The 22,508-nt window shown below is 46.8% G+C and overlaps 1 protein-coding gene across 1 annotated transcript in view; it reads right to left on the reverse strand.

The window, feature by feature from the left end:
- The window catches only part of syt3 (synaptotagmin III), a 136,104-nt gene that overhangs the window by 88,302 nt on the left and 25,294 nt on the right, over nt 1–22,508 (reverse strand). The window contains exon 2 of the mRNA XM_072271918.1: nt 7,343–8,271. Within this exon, the coding sequence (XP_072128019.1) occupies nt 7,343–7,496 (154 nt within the window). The 5' untranslated portion in view covers nt 7,497–8,271. The remainder of the gene's footprint in view (nt 1–7,342; nt 8,272–22,508) is intronic.

Raw genomic sequence — 22,508 nt, forward strand, 5'->3', positions numbered from 1 at the left:
TTCAACAGGTTTCAACGAGGACCCCCCTCCCCCCCCATCGACCCCAGCAAGTATGGGCTCAGAGTCATCAAATGCTCCTCATACATTAAACCTATTGTTATCAGACTTCAGAATGGAGCTTTCGTACAATAAGATGGAAAATGTAACATCACCATCTCTCTTTTCTGATAAATCAACTACTTTCTGAATGTATCCTGTATAAAATCCACCATTCTGGGTCCTTATTATTTTCTGTAATATAGGTTCAGAACAATGGTAGTTGAGTCCCTAGTATAATAATGCACCTTTCAATCTACCTCGTTATGATCTTGCACTTCATTGTTTACCTGCACTGCACCCCCTCTGTGGGCACATTATTTTGCATTCTGTTACTGTTTTACCTTGTTCTATCTCGATGCATTGTGTAATGATTTGATCTGCATGAACAGAATGCAAGACAAGCTTTTCATTGTATCCTGGTACATATGACAGTAATAAATGATCCCAGTATCAATAAATTACTGGTCTAGAACCTCCTCTGATCTTCTCCAGCTGAGACACACTTGCATGTCATTCATAAACACAAGAGATTCTGCAGATGCTGGAAATCCGGAGCAACACACACAAAAACTGCTGGAGGAACTCAGCAGGTCAGGAAACATCTATGGAGAGGAATTAACAGTTGACGTTTCGGGCCAAGACCCTTCATCGGGACAAATGAAGGGTTTCGGCCCAAAACAATGACTGTTTATTCCTCTCCATAGATGTTGCCTGGCCTGCTGAGTTCCTCCAGCATTTTATGTATGTTGTTCTGGATGTCATTAAAGTTTTAGCACATTTTATACAGGTATCTCAACTTTCTTAAGAAAGGTGACGAGGGTAAAGCAGTGGATGTTGTCTAGATGGACTTCAGTAAGGCCTTTGACAAGGTTCCACATGGAAGGTTAGTTAGGAAGGTTCAATCGTTAGGCATTAATATGGAAGTAGTAAAATGCATTCAGCAGTGGCTAGGTGGGAGACGCCAGAGAGTAGTGGTGGATAACCGTGTGTCAGATTGGAGGACGGTATGTAGCGGTGTGCCTCAGGGATCTGTACTGGGTCCAATGTTGTTTGTAATATATATTAATGATCTGGATGATGGGGTGGTAAATTGGATCAGTAAGTATGCAGATGATACTAAGATAGGTGGTGTCGTGGATGATGAGTTAGGTTTTCAAAACTTGCAGAGTGATTTAGGCCAGTTAGAAGAGTGGGCTGAAAGATGGCAGATGGAGTTTAATGCAGAAAAATGTGAGGTGCTACATTTTGGTAGAACTAATCAAAATAGGACATACATGGTAAATGGTAGGGCATTAAAGAATGCTCTAGAACGGAGGGATCTAGGAATAATGGTGCATAGTCCCCTGAAGATGGAATCTCATGTGGATAGGGTGGTGAAGAAAGCTTTTGGTTTGCTTGACTTTATTAATCAGAGCATTGAGTATAGGAGTTGGGATGTAATGTTGAATTTGTATAAGGCATTGGTAAGGCCAAATCTGGAGTATTGTGTACAGTTCTGGTCACCAAATTATAGGAAAGATGTCAATAAAATTGGGAGAGTACAGGGGAGGTTTACTAAAATGTTGCCTGGGTTTCTTCTTCTAAGTTACAGAGAAAGGTTGAACAAGTTAGGTCTTTATTCTTTGGAGCATAGATGGTTGAGGGGGGACTTGATAGAGGCGTTTAAGATTATGAGGGGGATTGATAGAGTTGACGTGGTTAGACGTTTTCCATTGAGAGTGGGGAAGATTCAAACAAGAGGACATGGGTTGCGTGTTAGAGGACAGAAGTTTAGGGGTAACATGAGGGGGGCTTCTTTACTCAGAGAGTGGTAGCTGTGTGGAATGAGCTTCCAGCAGAAGTGGTTGAGGCAGGTTCTATGTTGGCGTTTAAAATTAAATTGGATATATGGACAGGAAAGGATTGGAGGGTTATGGGCTGAGTGCAGGTCGGTGGGGCTAGGATAAGGTAAGAGTTCGGCACGGACTAGAAGGGCCTAGATGGTCTGTTTCCGTGCTGTAATTGTTATATGGTTATATCTGTGCGTTGGATACCTCAACTTATTGGGGATGCTCTCCCCTCCTGACTGCAATGTGGACCCACTGCAGAGAACTAATGAACTGAAGTGGTACTGAGGGTGTTGAAGGTACAATAAGCCAAGGGGTCCGCTGCCCTCTCAGGGTGAAGTAAAGGATCTCATGACGTTATTGCATGCAGTTCTGGTCGAAGGACATTGATGGGTTGGAGATAGTGCAGAAGAGGTTCAGCAGGGTGCTGCCTGGTTTAGAGGCTATGATCGACAATGAGAGGGTAGACAAAAAATGGGTTGTTTTCTCTGGAGAAAACAAAAAATTTTCTAACAAAAAATGTTAACAGAATTATGAGAGAGAGGAAGATAGAGTAGGCAGCCTGAATCCTTTACTCCAAGGTAGAGACGTCATGAGGGTGGTGTGGTGGCCAGCGATCAGGGTTCAATTCCTGCCACTGTCTTTAAGGAGTTTGTTCATCTTCCCTACTGACCATGTGGATTTCCTCCAGATGCTCTGGTTTCCACCCACAGTCCAAAAACGTATGGTTAGGGTTAGTGACTGGTGAGCATGTTATGTTGGCGCCTTAAGACTAGCCAAACTTGCAGGCTGCCCAGCACAATCCTCGCTGATTTGATTTGATGCTATCAAATATTTCACGGTACGTTTTAATCTTAAACTTTATTTAAGGTGAAAGGGGGTAACTTCAAAGGAGATGTGCAGGGCAAGTTTTTACTTACACTGAGAGTGGCGGGTTCCTGGATCAGGGTACGATCAGGGGGTGGTGGTGGGGTCAGATACAATAGAGCTGTTCAAGATACTTTTAGACAGACACATGAATATATGGGAACTGGAGAGATATGAATCATGTCTGGGCAGAAGGGATGAGAATAATTCAGCATATGTTCAGTATAGACATCCTGCGTTGAAGGGCCTGGTCCTGTGTTGTACTGTTCTGTGTCTGTGTTCTGTGTCCAATGATTTTAAAGTGGAAAAAAGTTCATCTCCCCCAATGTCCAACCGTTGTTCCTCTCTTGTCCCTGGCTGCGGGGAAGATGTCAAAACATAGTTGATTTCTAACAGTACCAGTAATTCAGAGACCTGAATTGAGAACAATGAGATTGAGTCCTCCGGGGGAATTTTAATTCAATCAATTAAAGAGAATTGGATTTGGAAAGAAAAATGGCAGTCATTAAGCCAGCAGATTGTTATAAAAGTTTGACTGATTTTCATCGTGGGAAGAAACCAATTCTCCATCCTTGGACAGTCCTAATTCCAGGTTAACTCTGTCGTGGCTTATTTCTCCATGTAAGGAGGAGCCCACTGGACGGAGGCTGGAGGAAATTCCTGTTTGCGGAAAGCTCTGCAGTTCTCTGCACTATTGAAGGCTGCGGATGTGTGCTTCCAGGGTGCACTCAAGGCTGCGACTGAGAGGTTGTCGAGTCATAGAGCAGAGAAGCAAGCCCTTCTGCCCATCTAGTCCATACCGAACTTTCATTCTGTCCAGTCCCATTGACCCTCAACTGGATCATAAGCACCCCCATACCCCTCCCATCCAGGTACTTATCCAAATTTCACTTAAATGTTGAATCAAACATGCTCGATCCACACTCTCAAGCAAAGAAGGTCACCCTCACGTTTCCCTTAAACATTTCACCTTTCACCCTTAACTCATGACCTCTAGTTCGAGTCTCACCTAACCTGGAAAAAGCATGTTTTCGTTTACCCTATCTATACCCCTCATAATTTCGCATATCTCTGTCAAATCTCACCTCATTCCCCTATACTCCAGGAATAAAGTTCTAACCCATTCAATCTTTCCCTGTAACCTAGGTCCTCAAGTCCGGGCAACATCCTTGTAAATTTTTCTCTGCGCTACTTCAATCTTATTGATATTTTTTCTGTAGGTAGGTGACCAGAACTGCACACAATGCTCCAAATTTTGCCTGATCAACATCTTATACAAATTCAACATAACACAGCAGTGTGTCAAACCTAAAGTAAGGACTGATTCGGTGAGGAAGCAGAGAGGGAATAGGATCATGTGAGAAGTAGAGTCGACCCAATGACCCTGATCAAGGCAACACACACAAAATCTTTGAGGAACTCAGCAGGCCAGGCAGCATCCATAGAGACCAATAAGCAATGAACGTTCTGGGATGAATACCTTCACCAGGACTGGAAAGGAAGGGGGAAGAAGCCAGAATAAGAAGGTGGAAGGAAGGGAAGGTGTACAGTCTGGCATGTGATAGGTGAGACCCGGTGAAAGGGAAAGTGGGTGGGTGGGGAGGGAGAATGAAGTCAGAAGCTGGGGAGCTGATAGGTGGACGAGTTACTCAATCTCTGTATTGTGTGTACTACTCTGGACTTATAGAATCTACAGAGTGTTGATGGCCCAAGTGACCCACTCCTGCCTTTGTTCCCTGTGCTTCCCTCTAAAGGGAGCACCTTAACATTTGCTTCAGAAGCGGTTCCTCGGGGCAGAGGGCAATTTGCTTCTATGGAGTAGAAGATGTGTCCAGATTTCCCCAGCTGCTTAACCCACCATACCCGCGCCATCTCACAGAGAGATCACGCTTCTGCACCCTCTTCCACAGTTTTCCCTGTACCCTACTCTTCCCGTCAGATTCTCTGATTGGAAAGAGACCTGAGAGGTAACTTCTTTGCACAGAAGGTAGTGCGTACCAGGAATGAGCTGCCAAAGGAGGCAGATGAAGTGGGTATAATTGCAACATGTAAGAGGTATATGGATAGGTTCATGGAATGGAGGGGATTGGAGGGTTATGGGAGGGATGATGATGTGGTCAGCATGGCCATGTTGGGCCGAAGGGCTTGTTTCAGCAACCCTACTCTGCATTCTGTTATTGTTTTCAATGTACTGACATAATCAGCCTCAGGATTCACACCACCAGGTTCAGGAACAAATAATACCCACCAACAATCAGGCTCTTGAACCAAACGAGATAACTTCGCTTGTCACATCATTGAAATATTCCCACAACCTTTGGTCTCACTTTCAGGGACTCTTCATTTCATGTTCTTAATGTTTATTGCTTATTTCTTTCTTTCTTCCTTTCTTTCTTTTTGTATGTGCACAGTTTGTTGTCTTTTGCACGCTGGTTGAACACTCAAGTTGCTGTGGTCTTTCATTGATTATATTATGGTTATTATTCTATTGAGTATGCCCACAAGAAAATTAATCTAAGGGTTATATATGTTGACATACAGTATATGTACTTTGATAATAAATTTACTTTGAACTTAATGAAATAATGTCTATGGATGACAACAATAAATGTTTTTCCCTGTACCTCAGTACAAATGGCAATAATAAAATTAGTTACCAACTAGTTTTACCACTTCACTCGGCCCTCCCCTATGTCACCAAGCATCACCCTCACTCAGACCTACACCTCCTCGCCCCCACCCGCAGTTGCTCCTTCTCCCCTCCCCTCTTCCCTCGCTAACTCTGCCATTCTCCAGAGGGTTCAGAGAAACGCTCGTCAGCTCCGCCAGTTCCATTGTGGGCACTCCAGGTACAGCAGCATAAAAGGGCGTTCATACAATGGCCAGCCCCAGCAAAACACTTCGAGCCATTTCGCCCCTTCAACCCCCGGCAAACCCGATTAATCCCAACCTAATCACGGGGCAATTTACAGTGACCAATTCACCTGTCTGGTACGTCTTTAGACTGTGGAGGAAATGGGTGGACCCAGAGAAAACACACGCATTCCACAAGGAGGATGTACAGACTCCTTACAGAATGACATCTGAATTGAACTTCGAACTCTGGAATGGCCCATCACAATAACCGCTACGCTACTGTGGCATCCAATTCAGGCCAGTGGCTAAGCACTCAGTAGCCACTCTATTACATTCACTCTACACCTGCTCAATAATGCAAACATCTAATCGGCCAATCACACGGCAGCAACTCAATGCATAGAAGCATGCAGACGTGGTCAAGAGGTTCAGTTGTTGTTCAGACCAAACATCGGAATGGGAAAGAAATGGGAGCTAAACAACTGACTGCAGATTGATTGTTGGTGCCAGGCGGATTGGTTTGAGAAACTCAGAAACTGCTGATCTCCTGGGATTTTCAGGCACTATCGTCTCTGAAGTTTACAGTGACTGGTGTGAAAAACAAAATAAAAGGATCCGGTGAGTGGCAGTTTTCTGATCGAAAGTGGCTTGATAATGAGAGGTCAGAGGAGAGTGGCCAGACTGGTTCAAGCTGACAAGAAGGTGACAATAACTCTAATAACCACAGATTACAACAGTGGTGGGCAGAAGAGCATCTCTGAATGCACGACACGTTGAACCTTCAAGTGGGTGGGGTACAGCCGCAGAGGACCACGGACTTTGAGGAGCCTTATGGGCTTGAGGAGATCTGCTATGTCACCAGAGACTCTAGCAAATCTCCACAGAAGTTCTGTGGGGAGCATTCTGAATGGTTGCATCACCGTCTGCATTGGAGTGGCCTCTGCACAAGATCAGAAAAGGCTGCAGAGAGTTGTCAACTCAGCCAGCTCCATCGTGGGCACCAGCCTCCCCATCATCCAGGACACCTTCAAAAGGCCATTCCTCGGGAAGACCACTTCCATTGTTAAGGACCCCCACCACCCAGGACATGCCCCCCCTCATTACTCCCCTCGGGGCGGAGGTACAGGAGGCTGAAGACTCACGCACAACACTCCAGGAACAGCTTCGTCCTCTCTGACATCAGATTCCTCAATGGACAATGAACCCATGAACACAACCTCACTAAGTTTTCTTCATCTCCTTTTGCCTGCGCTACTTATATATACACATACACACACAGCATATACATATGTATACACCCTACACACATTTTACAGATTTAAACATATACATATCTTTTGTATGGATTATTTTATATATATATATTTCCTAGATATTTCTTATTGTAATTTATAGTACATTTTAAGTGTAACAGTGTACTGCTGCCACAAAAAAACACAAGTGTCACAGCATATGTCAGTGATAATAACCTAATTTTGATCCTGATTCCCCTGCACACACCTTACCCCTGCCCTACCCTTCAGTTCAATGTACTGTATATGTGTAAATACCACCCGATCTCCCACCCCCATCTATCCCTGAAAAAACTGACAATAAAGCAAAGGATGGTGGTAGTCATTCAGGCCTTCCAAGGGCTATCACAGGCACAACGGGCAGAATGGCCTCTGTCCTGCGTGGTGGGAGGCCGGGGGATGGGAGTGGGGGTGGGGATGGTGACAGGGAGTGGGGTACTGGGAGGCGATGGGTGACATTACCTGTCTCGATGTGGCGTGTGCGGTCCCGGTCCCGGAGGAGGTAGGAGAACTCGATGCACTTCTCATTGTTGTGATTGCCCCGGACGCTGAAGCAGAGTTCATTGACCAGCGCCAGCGCGTTGCGGCACAGCTCTTCCTCCCCATCGCCCGACATCTCGGCACAGCATCACACAGGCGGCGGGCGGGCAGGCGGCGAGGGCAGGGAGCTGGGCCTAGAATCCCGGTGAAAAGTCAACTCGGAGGCTACCCCGAACTCTAACAAGGGGCAAGAGGACTGTCCTCGCCAGGCCTTCCGAAAGCCTGGACTGAGAGAGGCGGACCTTGCTGGGTGAATCCCAACCCTTGATCCTCAGCTAGTGAGTCCGTGATCTTCCACTTGGGAGAGGAGGCACCTCGTTGGATCTGGATTCTGGTATAATTCTTCCGGGACTTCAGGCAAGCCGCGTGCCGGTGAACGAGACCCAAAATGTTCCGCCACCAACCCCGGACGCGGACTGGGCTGGAAGTCATCCACCCTTCGTTCCGTCAGATTTTGTGCGCAGTTTGGTGTTCCTGGTGAGAGGGTTTGGTGGCTGGGCGAGGAGTCAGGAGCAGCCCCTCTTTATCCTGCAGATCTGGGGAACGTTGTTGCTGTGGACTGGCCAGTCCAGGCCCTTCTCATGGTCTTGTCAAAGCTGGAACGATGGCAACGACACGGCAGTATGAAACCCTGCTGCTTTTCCTATTCCACCCCCTCGGAAGAGAAAGAGCAGAGACATTGAGCACTGCTTACAGTGGAGGAGGCATCAATAATTCCGAAATCTCTGGCAAGACTCCCTTTAATTTCTGTTTCCATTGATTTCTCATGGAAGAAATGGCATACTTAGAGGGATGGCAAATCTCTCTCGCAGTTAGAAGTCATTCTGAAGGTTGGTGCTCTACTTCTCAGGCTGCAAGGCAAAGTGAAACTCATGAGGAGCAGTGTGGAGGGAGGATGCCTCTCTCATTGGCTGCATCATTGTCACATAACACTGAGCTCCCAAATATATCTCCACCCACCTGCACACAGCATTTATGCAGAACGTCCAAAAGTAGCGAGACAGACAAAGCCAATTCTCTGAGCTGAGAGTGACGGGAAAGGAACACACTTAAAGGGGAATGATGAGCTGAGAAGGAGCCCCAGGAAACTTGCCATGAGCTTGACTCTTCCATGGAGCGTGTACATCTGTGCCCCCCTCCCCCAGCTTTCCTTCCCGCTTCCGGTTTTCTGTCTTCGCTATGTCCTTCCCTCTCCCTTCTCTTCCCGTCCACCTCCCTATCTCTCTCTCAACCCTTTTAACCTCCATTTCCCTTCTTACCCCTCCTTCTTTCACCCTCACCTTCCTTTCCATCCTCTCTTAGAGCAAGAAATGTTGACCTTTCATCCCCTTGAGTCTCTTCTAACATTCAGTAAGCTGATGTCTGCTCGAACCTTGGCCCCATCTGTACTTTGCTCCTGTTCCCATCACCGTGGAATAATTGGCAGACCGATTTCTACATCTCCACCTTGAATATATTCAGTTCTGGTCCCCATAACTACTGAAAACTCACAACTCCCAGGAGAAAAAGGTCCTTTTCCTCGCTCTATGAAATGGGTGACCATTTATTATGACGTGCTCATTCTCCCTTTTTCTCCTTTGCTTACATTGTCCCTCCTCTCTGTGCTTTTCTAATTTCTAGTTCAATCTGTTAATCCTCTCTTTGCATGGCAGCGTGGCACAGTAGTGTAGTAGCTAACATAATGACTCACAGTGCCAGCAGCAGAGGTTCAATCCCTGCTGCTTACTGTAAGGAGTTCACACGTTCTCCCTGTGAGCGTGCAGGTTTCCTCCAGGAGCCCCAGTTTCCTCCCACAGTCCAAAGACACACGGATTAGTAAGGGCTCGTAACTTGGCGGCACGCTATATTGGCATCCAGAATAAGGTGACACTTGTGGGATGACCCCAGCACGGTAGCACAACAGTTAGCATAACCTCATTGGAGCCGCAGCGATCAGGGTTCAATTCCCGTCTTGTCCATGAGGAGTTTGTATCATGTTCAAAGCTCAAAGTTCAAAGTAAAATCTATTATCAAAGTACATCTATGCCACCATATACAACCCTGAGATTCTTTTCTTTGTGGGCATAATCAATAAATCCATGAAGGAATGACAGCCATAATAGAATCAATGAAAGACTGCACCAGCCTGGGTGTTCAAACAGTGTGTCAAAGACAACAAACTGCAAATACAAAAAGAAAGAAATAATAATAATAAATAATTAAGCAATACATATCTAAAACATGAAATGAAGGATCCTTGAAAGTGAGTCCTTAGATTGTGGGAACATTTCAATGATGGGGCAAGTGAAGTTATCCCCTTTGGTTCAGGAGCCTGATAACTGTTCCTCAACCGGATGGTGTGAGTCCTGAGGCTCCTGTACCTTCTTCCTGATGGCTACAGCAAGAAGAGATAATGTCCTGGGTGATGGGGGTCTCTGATGATGGATGCTGCTTTCCTGCAAAAACGTTTTGTGTAAGTGTGCTCAGTAATGGGGAAGGCTTTACCCGTGATGGACTGGGCCGTATCCACTACTTAGAAACATAGAAAACATAGAAAACCCGCAGCACAATACAGGCCCTTCGGCCCACAAAGCTGTGCCAAACATGTCCTTACCTGAGAAATTACCTAGGGTTACCTGTAGCCCTCTATTTTTCTGAGCTCCATGTACCTGTCCAGGAGTCTCTTAAAAGACCCTATCGTATCCGCCTCCACCATCGTCGCCGGCTGCCTATTCCACACACTCACCACTCTCTGCGTAAAAAACTTACCCCTGACATCTCCTCTGTACCTGCTTCCAAGCACCTTAAAACTGTGCCCTCTTGTGTTAGCCATCTCAGCCCTGGGAAAAAAGCCTCTGATTATCCACACGATCAGTGCCTCTGATCATCTTATCCTACTTTTTGTCGGATTTTCCATTTAAAGGCATTGGTGTTTCCATACCAGGCTATGACAGTCAATATACTCTCCACGACACCTCAATAGAAGTTTGCCAAAGTTTTAGATGTCATGCCAAATCTTTGCAGAGTCCTAAGGAAGTCGAAGTGCTGCCGTGCTTTCTTCATAATTGCACTGACTTGCCAACATAGTGTGCCCACAATTCACTAACCATTACTATTCTTTGGGATATGGGAGGCAACCAGAGTACCCAGGGAAACACCTAGCACATAAGGGCAAATATGAAGAAAGCAGGGGTGACAAATTAACCTATGCCTGCACCAACCTGTATCTCTAAATAAAAAGAAAATATACCCCATTCCAGTTTTAAAATAACAAAGTCGCTCACTTCACGTTAACTCTTTGTCTGTGCAGGTTAGCAGGGATTCTAGCACAGCTCAGCCATTCCTAAGCATTTATTTCCGAGCCTGAGGATCCCAACGACCATCCATTTTAATTCTACTTCCTAATCCCATTCCAGCAGTAGAGGTTTGGTGGGTTAATTGGCCACAGGGTGAGTGGCAAAACAGGAGGGGGGAGTTGGGAGACGCAGTGGGAATGTGGGGATTGCTGTAATGAGCCACAGTAGCCAGAGGATCTGGTTCCTTCCGCGAATTTGTGACACTATTTTAATCTCTGCACTCCCATTCTGACATGTTGGTCGTGGCCTTCTCTACTGCCACAATGAGGCCATCCTCGAGTTGGCAGAACAATACCTCATATCCGTTTGGGTAGCCTCCAACCTGATGGCATAAGCATCGATTTCTCTAGCTTCTGGGAATTTCTTCTTCCTCCCCACTCTCTCTTTTCCTATTCCACATTCTGGCTCCCATCTTACCCCTTCTCAAATTTCAAAGGAAAGATCAATGCGAACATTATTGAAGTATGTATGAGATTCTGAGAATTTTTTTACAGGCACCTGCCCATCACCTCCCTGTGGAGACCCTCCTTCTTCCCTTTCTCCCATGGTCCACTCTCCTCTCCTATCAGATTCCTTCCTCTTCAGCCCTTCGATCTATCACCTCCCAGCTTCTCACTCCATCCCCATCCACCATCCACCCACCTTCCCTCTCCCCTGGCCTCACCTATCATCTGCCAGCTTGCACTCCCAGCACCTTCTTATCCCGGCTTCTGCTTGGAACACCAGCTCTTCACTCCCCTCCGTAGATGCCCCATGACCTGCTGAGTTCCTCCAGCAATTTATTGTGTTGCTCTGGATTTCCAGAAAACTGCAGAACATCTTGTGTTTATGATTTTGATTCATTCCCCCCCCCCCCAATTTGCAATCTTAATCTTGGCAAAGCATTAGAAGATGAAATTTAATCATGGTAAGTGCCAAATGATGCATTTTCAAAGGTCAAATAAAGACAAGATGTAAACAGTGAATGTTTGGCCACTAACAGTGGTCCTCGATGTACACAAGAACTAAGAGTGCCTAAAGATGGCTGCATAGACAGATAGGGTGGTATAGATAGGGCAGAACTATAGCTTAGTGGTTAATGTAATGCTTTACAACACCAGTGATCGGCATTCAATTCCTGCCCGCTGTCTGTAAGGATTTGGTACGTTCTTACATTGGTCACATTGCTTTCCTCTGTGTGCTCTGCTTTCCTCCCTCCTTCCAAAGATGTGCAGGCTAGACTTAGTAAGTTGTGGGCATGCTAGCTTGCAGCACTTGCAAGCTGCCCCGCGCCCCCCAACACCTTCTTGGATTGTGTTGGTCGTTGGCGCAAGTGATGCATATCACTGTTATTTGATGTTTTGATGTGACAAACAATGCTAACTTAATCTTTACAGTGAATGGTTGGACTCAAAGATGCACTGAGGGGAAAGGGGACTGTGGAAATCACAATGCCAAAGATGCTTGAAGAGGGAAGCGCAGATCATCAGGGTGATGTGAGGGTATAATACCTGGGTATTATGAGGGCAGGATACCTGGATGATATGAGGCTTCATGGCATCTTAAGTTCCTTCCCCCAGGAAGTTAACCTGATCAACCATTCTCATTAGCCCCCACCCCCCTCTATCTATTACCTCAGCCACTGCACTGTAAATACTTTAAACCACTTTTTACAATACTATTTACACTGTAATACATGCTGATATTTATGTACAGTATTTATGCACATTTTATTCCAAATTTGTCCTTTAATCTCTCAGTTTATTTTTACTTGTTCTTTATAATTGTTAAATTTTGAGCCACGAGACTGCTGCTCTAGCAGCGAACCATTCACGGTTTTTAAAAACTTGCCTTATTCAACACACGCACACTGAAACACACAGTGACACGTGTCACTTGCGTCAATAACCAACGCAGTCCGAAGACTGCGCTGGGAGCAGCCCACAAGAGTGACCGCTCTTCCGCTGCTAACGAAGCACGCCCACAGCTTACTAACCCGAACTGTACGTCTTTGGGACGCGGAAGGAAGGCCAGACACTGGGAGGAAACCCACGTGGACACAGAGAGAAAGTACAGACTGCAGTGGGATTGAGATTTCAATCCCTGGTGTGCAAAGCATTAATATGAACCACCACATAACTGCACTGCTCTTTATGTGTCCAGAGTCACTTATCAGCCAGAGTATGTAACAGCGACAAATTCCTGACCCAGTGGACTTCTGTTATTGGGACAATACATCACTTTAATTCAAGATTATTTTATTATAGTGAATGCATTACTTTGATTCAAGTAATTAAAGTTATACATTAATGTATTAGTAAAGTAAGTCATTACTTTAATGCAAGATTATTTTATTAATTGAACTGAAGTAAATTTATTATCCAAGTACTTATATGTCACCAGATACTACCTTGAAATCAATTTTCTTAAAGCATTCACTGTAGAACAGAGAAATGTAACATCATCAGTGGGAAACTACACACAAGCTGTGCGAAAGGAGACAATATGCACAGATATCCACATGGAAAAGCAGGCTGACATTCCCGGGCAGAATAGTTGGAGTGCCACACTGTGACACAGAACTGGTGGGGGGTGGGGGGGTGGTGTTACACTATGTCACAGAACAGAGGGGGTGCTACACTATGACACAGAACTGAGGGGATACAACACTGACAGAGAACTGAGGGGTTGCTAGTCAGTGTCACAGAACGGATGGGTGCTACACTGTGACACAGAACTGAGGCAGTGCTACACTGCAATACAGAACTGAGGGGGTGCTACACTGACAGAGGTGGGACACTGTGACGTAAAACTGAGGGTTGTTTTTTAAGCATGTCGTACCAGACATTCAGCCATTCTTGGCTGGCACGTGGTGTCAGGATTAACCGGGTCACGCTATGAACGTTCCTGACTCTACCCTTGTATTTTTTACGAGGCCGAGTGGCTAGCTCGACACTCAACCCGGCACGGATGGAAAGCGCGCTCGGGGGTGGCCCGACCTGGATTCGAACTCGGGAACCTTCGCTCCGGAGTCCGGCACTGATCTCACTGCGCCACCAGCCGGCCAGTGGGGGGGGGGGGGGGGGGGTGATACACTGTGACACAGAACTGAGGGACTGCTACCTGTGTCACAAAACTGAGGGGGTGTGAGAACTGAGGGGATGCTACACACCAGAGAGCCAGTGGACGGGGTTGAGAGGGAGAATAAATCAGCCATATTGGAATGGCAGAACAGACTCAATGGACTAACTCTGCCTCTCTGTGGTCTCCTCCAAAAGACACCCTAAGGCCACCATTCTTTCCCATACCTTACGTGCCACACACCGTCAGAGCAGAACCCAGGCTCACCAGCCCCTTCTTTCCCAAATTCTGTTGCCACCTTGCTCCCATTTGAGGCCACTGTAGATGTCAGTTGTCCCTTAGAGGATTTAATGCCAGGTGGAGTCTGACGCTCCAATGCAGCTCGGAAGGAGGGCTACAAATCCAAAACCACTACCTTTCGAATGAGACCTCATGCCATGGCCCTGCCCAGCAGTCACAGGCTGAGTATTATTCTGAATGAGACATGCTGGTCTACATATATTCTTTTCTCACCCCCCACCGTAACAGGGGGGGATAATCAGCATGTCTAAATTGGCATCACAACCAGTGTATAAACCAGTGTATACACAGTCAGTGTATAAATTGGCGTTACAACACTGACCACATCTCAAGCAAAATACTCCACCAGCCAGAAAGCCCTTTCGGAAATTATCTGTCTGAAATCTCTCCTTTCACCCTTCCTCTGTCTTTACATCTTCACCCAGATTTATGTTTTCCCTACTTTCCCATCTCCTCCCGTGGTGGGGATTAATGTATCTCCTGCAGCCAGGAGCCAGGAGTCATTCTGCACTCCTGTGCCCACTCGAACACAATCTGAGCTGTCTCCCCGAAGTTCACTGAAGCAGGGAGACTTTAATTGCTTTTAACAGTTCTGTTTCTTTTCTCTCTCTCTCTCTCTTTCTTTCTTAAATATCAGCTCAGCTGCCTCTCAATCTCTTGCTCTGAAGAAACCCGAACCAGGCTTAGCTCACTCAAGTGCAGCAATGGTTTCTGCATTGTATTTGGCCAAATCAGTCTGATTTCCCTTGGCGTTCTTATGTACAGAAACCTTAAGCCTTTTCTTTGCAGCTCAGACTTTTGTGATTTAGCTGAACGGAGCAGTCAGTATTTGCAATGCAGCACAGTCTATTTTTAAAATCGGTGCGAGGAACAAATTATCCCATTGCTAGCTGAAAATAGGTCTACACCTCTCCATCTCTCTCTCTTTCCATAAGACATAGTTTCTCATTGATTCTATAGTTTTCCTTGTTCTACTGTAAATGCCTGCAAGAAAATGAATCTCAGGGTAACATATGTTGATAAATGTACATTGATCATAAATTTCAAAGATTCAAAGTACATTTATTATCAAAGTATACAACCCTGAGATTTGTCTTCCCACAGACAGCCATGACACAAAGAAAGCCATGGAACTGTTGACTTTGAAGTTTGATCTCTGCCTCAGTGTGTGTGATCACATCAGTGGGGAAACATACTGTCCTGTCACGGAGGCTCCACAGTGACAAATCACAATAGCTGTTCTGTCTTTCAACTCCAGAAGCCCCAGCCTCTGACTCTGCCAGTGTGGAGTTTGCATATCCTCCTTGTGAGTGCTTGCTCTTCCCTTGGGCGCTCCGCTTTCCTCCCACGAATTTCAAAGTTCGGAAAGTAACTTTACTATCGTAGTACATGCATGTCACCATTTGCCACCCCGAGATTCGTTTTCTTGCGGGCAAATCCAAGAAACATAAAGAATCGATGAAACACTGCGCCCAACTGCGTGGACCATCGACCAATGTGCAAATGACAGCAAACTGTGCAAATATGAAAGAAAAAAAGGAAATAATAATAATAAATAAATAAGCAATAAATACCAAGAACATGAGATGGAGAGTCCTATGAAAGTGAGTCCACAGGTTGTGGGAACAGTTCAGTGATGGAGTGAGTGGAGTCGAGTGAAGAACAGCCCAAAGGCGTGCCGGTTGCTAGGTTAATTGCCTGCTGGACTTGGCGCCCAGCTCGTGAATGAGTGATGTAATCTGGGGCAGTTGATAAGACCACAAGATACAGGAGCAGAATTAGGCCATTCAGCCCATCAAGTCTGCTCCACCATTCCATCATGGCTGATTTATTATGCCTCTCAACCCCATGCACCTGCCTTCTCCCTGTAACCTTTAATGCCTTTACTAATCAAGAAACTCTGCCTTAAATATACCGAGTGACTTGGCCTCCACAGCCATCTGTGGTAATAAATTCCAGAGATTCATCTAAAGAAATTCCTCCTCATCTCTGTCCGTCTATTCTGACGCTGTGCCCTCTGATATTAAACTCTCCCATTTTAGGAAGCACCTTCTCCACATCCATACTAGCTAGGCCCTCCATTACTAGAGGATCACACACAAAGTGCTGGAGGAACTCAGCAGGCCAGGCAGCATCTATGGAAAAAAGTACAGTTGATGTTTCGTGCCGAGGACTTTCAGCAGGTCTCAGCCTGAAACGTCGACTGTACTTTTTCCCATAGATGCTGCCTGGCCTGCTGAGTTCCTGCAGCACTTTGTGTGTGTTGCTTGGATTTCCAGCATCTGCAGATTTTCTCTTGTGCGTGATTGAATTACTCAAGGATATAGGTGAAGAAATAGAGGTAAATTGGTTGTTTGGATGTCTGTATGTTTCGAAGTCCTGTGATAATAAATCTGAATCTGGCGTGGTTAGGAAAACTGGATATGGACCAAATGAGATCAGGTCAGGTAGGCTGACCTGGCATGCATGAGTTGGACTGAAGGAGCTGCCCAGTGCTGTGGAACTCTTGGACGAGCTGACACGTATCATTGGGTGGATGCCTCTAGTACAGTTCCGAGGGAGTCCAGCACTGCGGAGAAAATCACTTTGCAAGCAGTCGTAAACTGAGGTCCCTCCTGGTGTCCCAGGTTGCTGAACCTCGATGTGAGGGTGGGGAGCAGGGAGAGGAAGTGGGTGGGGAGGGGATAGAGGGGAAAGAAGAGGAGGGAGATGGGGAGAGAGAGGGAGAATGGGGAGGGGGAGATGGGGAGAGAGGACAGGGAAAGGGGAGAGAGGGATAGAATTGGGGAGAGAGGGGAAGAGAGGGAGGAGGAGACGGAGGGAGAGGGAGGGAGGGAGAGGGAGGGAGAGGGAGGGAGGGGGAGGAAGGGGAAGGAGGGGGATTCCCAACTGTGTCTATATTTGCCAATGGCTCCCAGGCGTGTTATCTTACATGGCTCCTGCATGGGCAAGTGTTCAGAGGTGTCTCCCAGATGTGTGATTGGATTTACAGGTGACACCAGATGTGTGATTGTATTTACAGGTGGCTCCCAGATGTGTGATTGTATTTACAGGTGACACCCAGATGTGTGATTGTGTTTACAGGTAGTTCCCAGATGTGTGATTGTATTTACAGGTGACATCCAATGTGTGATTATATCTTCAGGTGGCTCCCAGATGTGTGATTGTATTTACAGGTGACACCCAGATGTGTGAATGTATTTACAGGTGGCTCCCAGATGTGTGCCTGTGTTTGCAGATGGCTCCCGGATGCATTCCAAGATTTTGATATGGGTTCCAGATATACATCAATATTTAGACAAATCTGGGAGTGTATGCATGCCAGTACTTACAGTGGGCCCGAAAAGGTGAAATTATTGAGTGCCAGGTATTAGTCAGTGTATACAATGCAATAACAGATGGTTAGTGTTTACAGACAGATCCCAGATGTTAGTCAAAGCTTACAGGGGGCCACAGCTCTATGTCAGTACTAGCTGCAGGAGTGTAGATGTGACAATGTTTTCTAAGTAACACACACAAAATGCTGGAGGAATGCAACAGGTCAGGCAGCATCTATGGAGGGGAATAAACAGTTGACAATTTGGGCCGAGACCCTTATTGCAGCTTTAGAATGGAGTCACGTTCCTAGAATTATTCAGCATGGAGACAGGCCCTTCAGCCTAACATTCATGCCAAGTACTAGCCAACTTGAGTAAGTCCCCATCTGCCTGCATTTGGTCTATATCTCCCTAAACCTTTCCTAACCATGTATCTGTCCAGGTGGGAATCAATTTTACAATGGTCTGGACTTGGTGATACTTAGCTTGGAATCACGCCGTTAAGTCAGTATTGTTGGTGGGGGGAGTATTAAGTCAGTCTTGTCGGTGGGGGTTGGGGTGCAGTGGCCAGGAGTGGATCAGTATTTACGGGAGTGATCGCTGGAGGGAGTCAGTATGCACGGAAGCAACCTCAACGTCGTGCTACAAGCAGATCCAGGTATCCAAGTATCCATGTTCACTGGGGCTACAGGCACATCGGTGCAACACTCCAGCTTAGTGGCTGGTGCAATGCTTTACATCGCTAGCTGTACGACTGGAGATTGATTCTCACTACTCCTGCGTTCTCCCTGTGACCACGTGGGTTTCCTCCAGGTGCTCTGGTGTCCTCCCACATTCCAAAGACGTATGGTTAGGGTGACTACATTCTCGGCACGCTACGTTTGAGCTGGAAACATGGCGACACTTGTGGGCTGCCCCCAGTACATCCTCACTGATTTGATTTGACGTAAATGACACATTTCACTGCATGTCTCAATGTCCATGCAACAAATAAAGCTAATCTTAATCGTCAGCAAGTTCCCAAGCATAAGAGTGTAGAGGCGGAGGAGGGGAAGTGGATGTGGTGGTCTCATTTCGTGATTGACACGTTAATGGAGGACTAAGTCCCAATGTTAGTGTGGTGTGTGGCCAAGTGGTTAGGGCATTGGGCTCACGATCTGAAGGTCGTGAGTTCGAGTCTTGGCCGAGGCAACGGGCTGTGTCTTTCAGCAAGGCACTTAACCACACACTGCTCCAGTCCACCCAGCTGAAAATGGGTACCGGCAAATGCTGGGGGTTAACCTCACAATCGACTGGCGTCCTATGGGGGGGCGGTGGGGAGTCTTTTACTCTCAGTCGCTTCACGGCACAGAAACCGGCATAAGCACCGGCCTGATGGGCCACAAAGGCTCGGGACGGACTTAAAGCCTCAATGTTGCCTCTTGGTCTTCCGTTATCCCTCTGGCCTTATTACCCCATTTTTTCCCCATCCTTTATCCTCACAATCTGCCCATCACTGCACCTTCCCTCTTCTGGTTCCCCACCTCCTTCCCTTTATTCTATAATCCAATTTCCTCTCCAATCAGGTTCCTTCTTTGGTCCTTTACCTCTTCCACCTATCACCTTCCAGCTTCATCCTTCATCCCTCTCCTCCACCCACACACCTTTCTCCTCACCAGCCCTTCACCTTCCCTCTTGTTCCCCTCTTTCTTCCCTTCATTCCACGGTCCTCTCCAATCATATTTCATCTTATTCAGCCTTCTTCCTCTTCCTCCTATCACCTCCCAGTTTCTCACATCCTTTCCACACGCCTTCCCCTTCACCTGGTCTCACCTATCACCTGCCAGCTTGCAGTCTTTACCATCCTTTACCCTATTTTGACTTCTGCCCCCTTCCTTACCAGTCCTGATGAAAGGTCTCAGCCCAAAACAAGGTTAATGCCTCTCCATAGATGCTGCCTGACCTGCTGAGCTCCTCCAGCATTCTGTGTGTGGCGTTCCGGATTCCCAGTATCTGCAAAATCTCTCGTAGCTCCATGAATACTGACTTAATATCACTCTGCTAAATATTGATCCACTCCAGGTGGTCACCTGGGACCTCCCATAAGTATTGGTATGTTTGCAACCCTGCAGCAAAATTAGATTTATTTATCACATGTACGTCAAAGCATACGGTGAAATGCATCACAGCGTCAACGACCAGCACAGTTCGAAGACGTGCTGGGGGCAGCCCACAAGGGTCGTCACGCTTCCGGTACCAACATAGCACGCCCACAATGTTCAGCAGAACAACACGCAGCCAAAATACAAGACAAACACCACAACAACAGCAAGGAAAAAACGGGACGGGACACCTTGACCTCAGGACACGCCACCTTCTGTGTGCCCGACCTCTAGACTTTGGCCCTGGACTCGTTGAACTCAGATCACCAATATCCGGACGACTTACAGCTGTGATGTTTTAACAGACATCTTGGATCTGTCTGTATACATTGACGTTCCACTATAAATGTCAACACTCTCGAAGGTGAGTCTTACGACAGTCTACATTTCGGGGCTGAAACATCGACTGTTTGTTCCCCTCCAAGGATGCTGCCTGGCCTGCTGAGTTCCTCCAGTATTTTGTGCGTGTGTCGCTCTGGATTTCCAGCAGCTGCAGAATCCCCTGTGTTTATGGATCTTGTAGACCAGCTTTTCTTTAAATGAGATCGTTCTGGCTCCCGCTGCTACCCGCCACGAGGCTTCCAACTCTGTCTCCCTCCCTCTGAGGCACCTTCTACCAGAGTGATATTCGCTCCCTCCCCACACACAGTAGCTGCTGGCTGTATAGGAGCTCAGCAAAATCAAGGAGCAGGCGCACTGCTGAGTGATTTCATCCCGGAATACATATTGAGGTAGGTCACAGACTCCTGCATTGTTCTCCCTTGCTCTAACCTCCAGCTGACCAACTACATGCCTGATGGGGGGGGCGCACAGAAAGTCTTTGTTTTCATTCAGGAAAGATATCACAAAACTGAAAGAATGCAGAGAAAATTTACAAGAGTGCTGCCTGAATCTAATTATAGTTAAAGGTTGAACAGTTAAAAGTTAAAGTCTGTCCTGAGCCTTATAGGCCCATCAGGCCGGTGCTTATACCGGTTTCCGTGGCGGGAAGCGACTGAGAGTACGAGAGTCCCCCCCCCACCCCCCGGATAGGACGCCAGTCTATCGCGAGGTTAACCCCCAGCATTTTGCCAGTACTCTTTTTCCGCTGGGTGGACTGGAGCAGTGTGTGGTTAAGTGCCTTGCTCAAAGACACAACACGTTGCCTCGGCTGGGGCTCGAACTCACAACCTTCGGATCGCTAGTCCAACGCCACAACCACTTGGCCACATGCCACAAAAAAAGGTTGAATATGTTTGGACTTTATTCCTTGGAGCACAGACGAATGCGGGGAGATTTGATAGAGGTATACAAAATTACGAGGGGTACAGATTGAGTATCTGAGGTTGGGTGAGACTAGAACTAGAGGTCATAGGTTAAGGGTGAAAGATGAAATATTTAGGGGAAAATGAGGGGGAGCTTCTTCACTCAGACGACGATGTGAGTGTGGGACAAGCTGCCAGCAGAAGTAGTGGATGCAGGTTTGATTTCAACACTTAAGAGAAGTTTGGATAAGTACAAGAATGGAAGGGGTATGGAGGGGTATGGTTCAGGTGTGGGTTGATGGGACTAGGCCAGGGGTTCACAACTTGGGATCCATGGACCCCTCGGTTAATGGCAAGGCTCATTGGTATAAAAGGATTGGAAACCCCTGGACTAAGCAACAGAATGGGGTCAGCATGGGTTAGATAGGCTGAAGGGCCTGCTTTTGAGCTAAAGTGCTCTCAATGACTACACTCTTAGCTGAACATCTTCACTGTTGCAATATTTTTCTCCCCTCTTCCACTGCCTCTCGAACTGACTGAACATACTTGCCCGGTCCCATCACCTTCCCGGGGCATTCCAAAGCACTTGGTAGCCACCATTTTAGGAGTAGCATGCTGGCACAGCCCTCACAGACCTGGGTTTGATTCCAGCCTCCGGCACTGCCGGTGTGTGAAGTTTGCAAATTCTCTCCGATACCGTGTGGGTTTCCCCCAGGTGCTCTGGTTTCCACCCACATCCCAATGACGTGATGGATGATGGGTTGACTGGCCACTGTAAATTGGTTAGATGAGCTTTATTTGTCACGTGTACATGGGAACATACAGTGAAATGCACCATTTGCATCAACGACCAACACAATCTGAGATTGCGCTGGAGGCAGCCAGCAAGCGTCGCCACGATTCCGGCACCAACATAACATGCCCAGGACTTCCTAACCCAAATCGTACGTCTTTGGCAGTGGGAGGAAACCCAGAGCACCCAAAGGAAACTCATGCGGTCATGGGGAGAACGTGCAACTTCCTTACAGACAGCAGTGGGAATTGAATCCCGATCTCCCAATTGCTGGCATTGTAAGAAAATTAATCACAAGGTTGTATATGGTAATATATTTATACCTTGATAATAAATTTACTTCTCGTCTGATGCTGCTGCACTTTCCCCAGTGCCAGAAGTAAGAGAGTCAAATTTCTGGAGCAGGCCTTGAATCTACAAGACAGACCTGCTACTGTCTGAGCAGCAGCTCCCAGTGGGATCTATCAGGAGGATCAGTCCTCTGACCCTGCCAAAGATTCTGTCTCCCAGTACCAGGAACATTCTGTGACCCTTCAGTGAAATAACTTGGCAAGGTAATGTTGCAGCTCCATAAATCTCCAGCCAGACCACACGTGGAATATTGTGTCAGTTTTTGTGACCTCATTACAGAAAGGATGTGGAAGCTTTAGGGAGGGTGCAGGGGAGATTGACCAAGAGGGGTTAGGACTGTAGATCCTGAGATAAAGGTTGAACTTAAAGGCAGAACACAGGATTACTCGCAGTGTGAAAGGACAGAGAGTCAACGTCCATAGATCCTTCAGAGGTGCCGCGCAGATTGATAGGGTTGCTAAGAAGGCTTGAGGTGTGCTGGGCTGCATTAGTCGTAGGAGCAGAGAGGTAAAACTCTGGCCAGACCTCACGTGGAAGATTGTGTTTT

This window comes from Mobula birostris, chromosome 11 (genome assembly GCF_030028105.1).
Source record: "Mobula birostris isolate sMobBir1 chromosome 11, sMobBir1.hap1, whole genome shotgun sequence".
Classification (NCBI taxonomy): Eukaryota; Metazoa; Chordata; class Chondrichthyes; order Myliobatiformes; family Myliobatidae; genus Mobula; species Mobula birostris.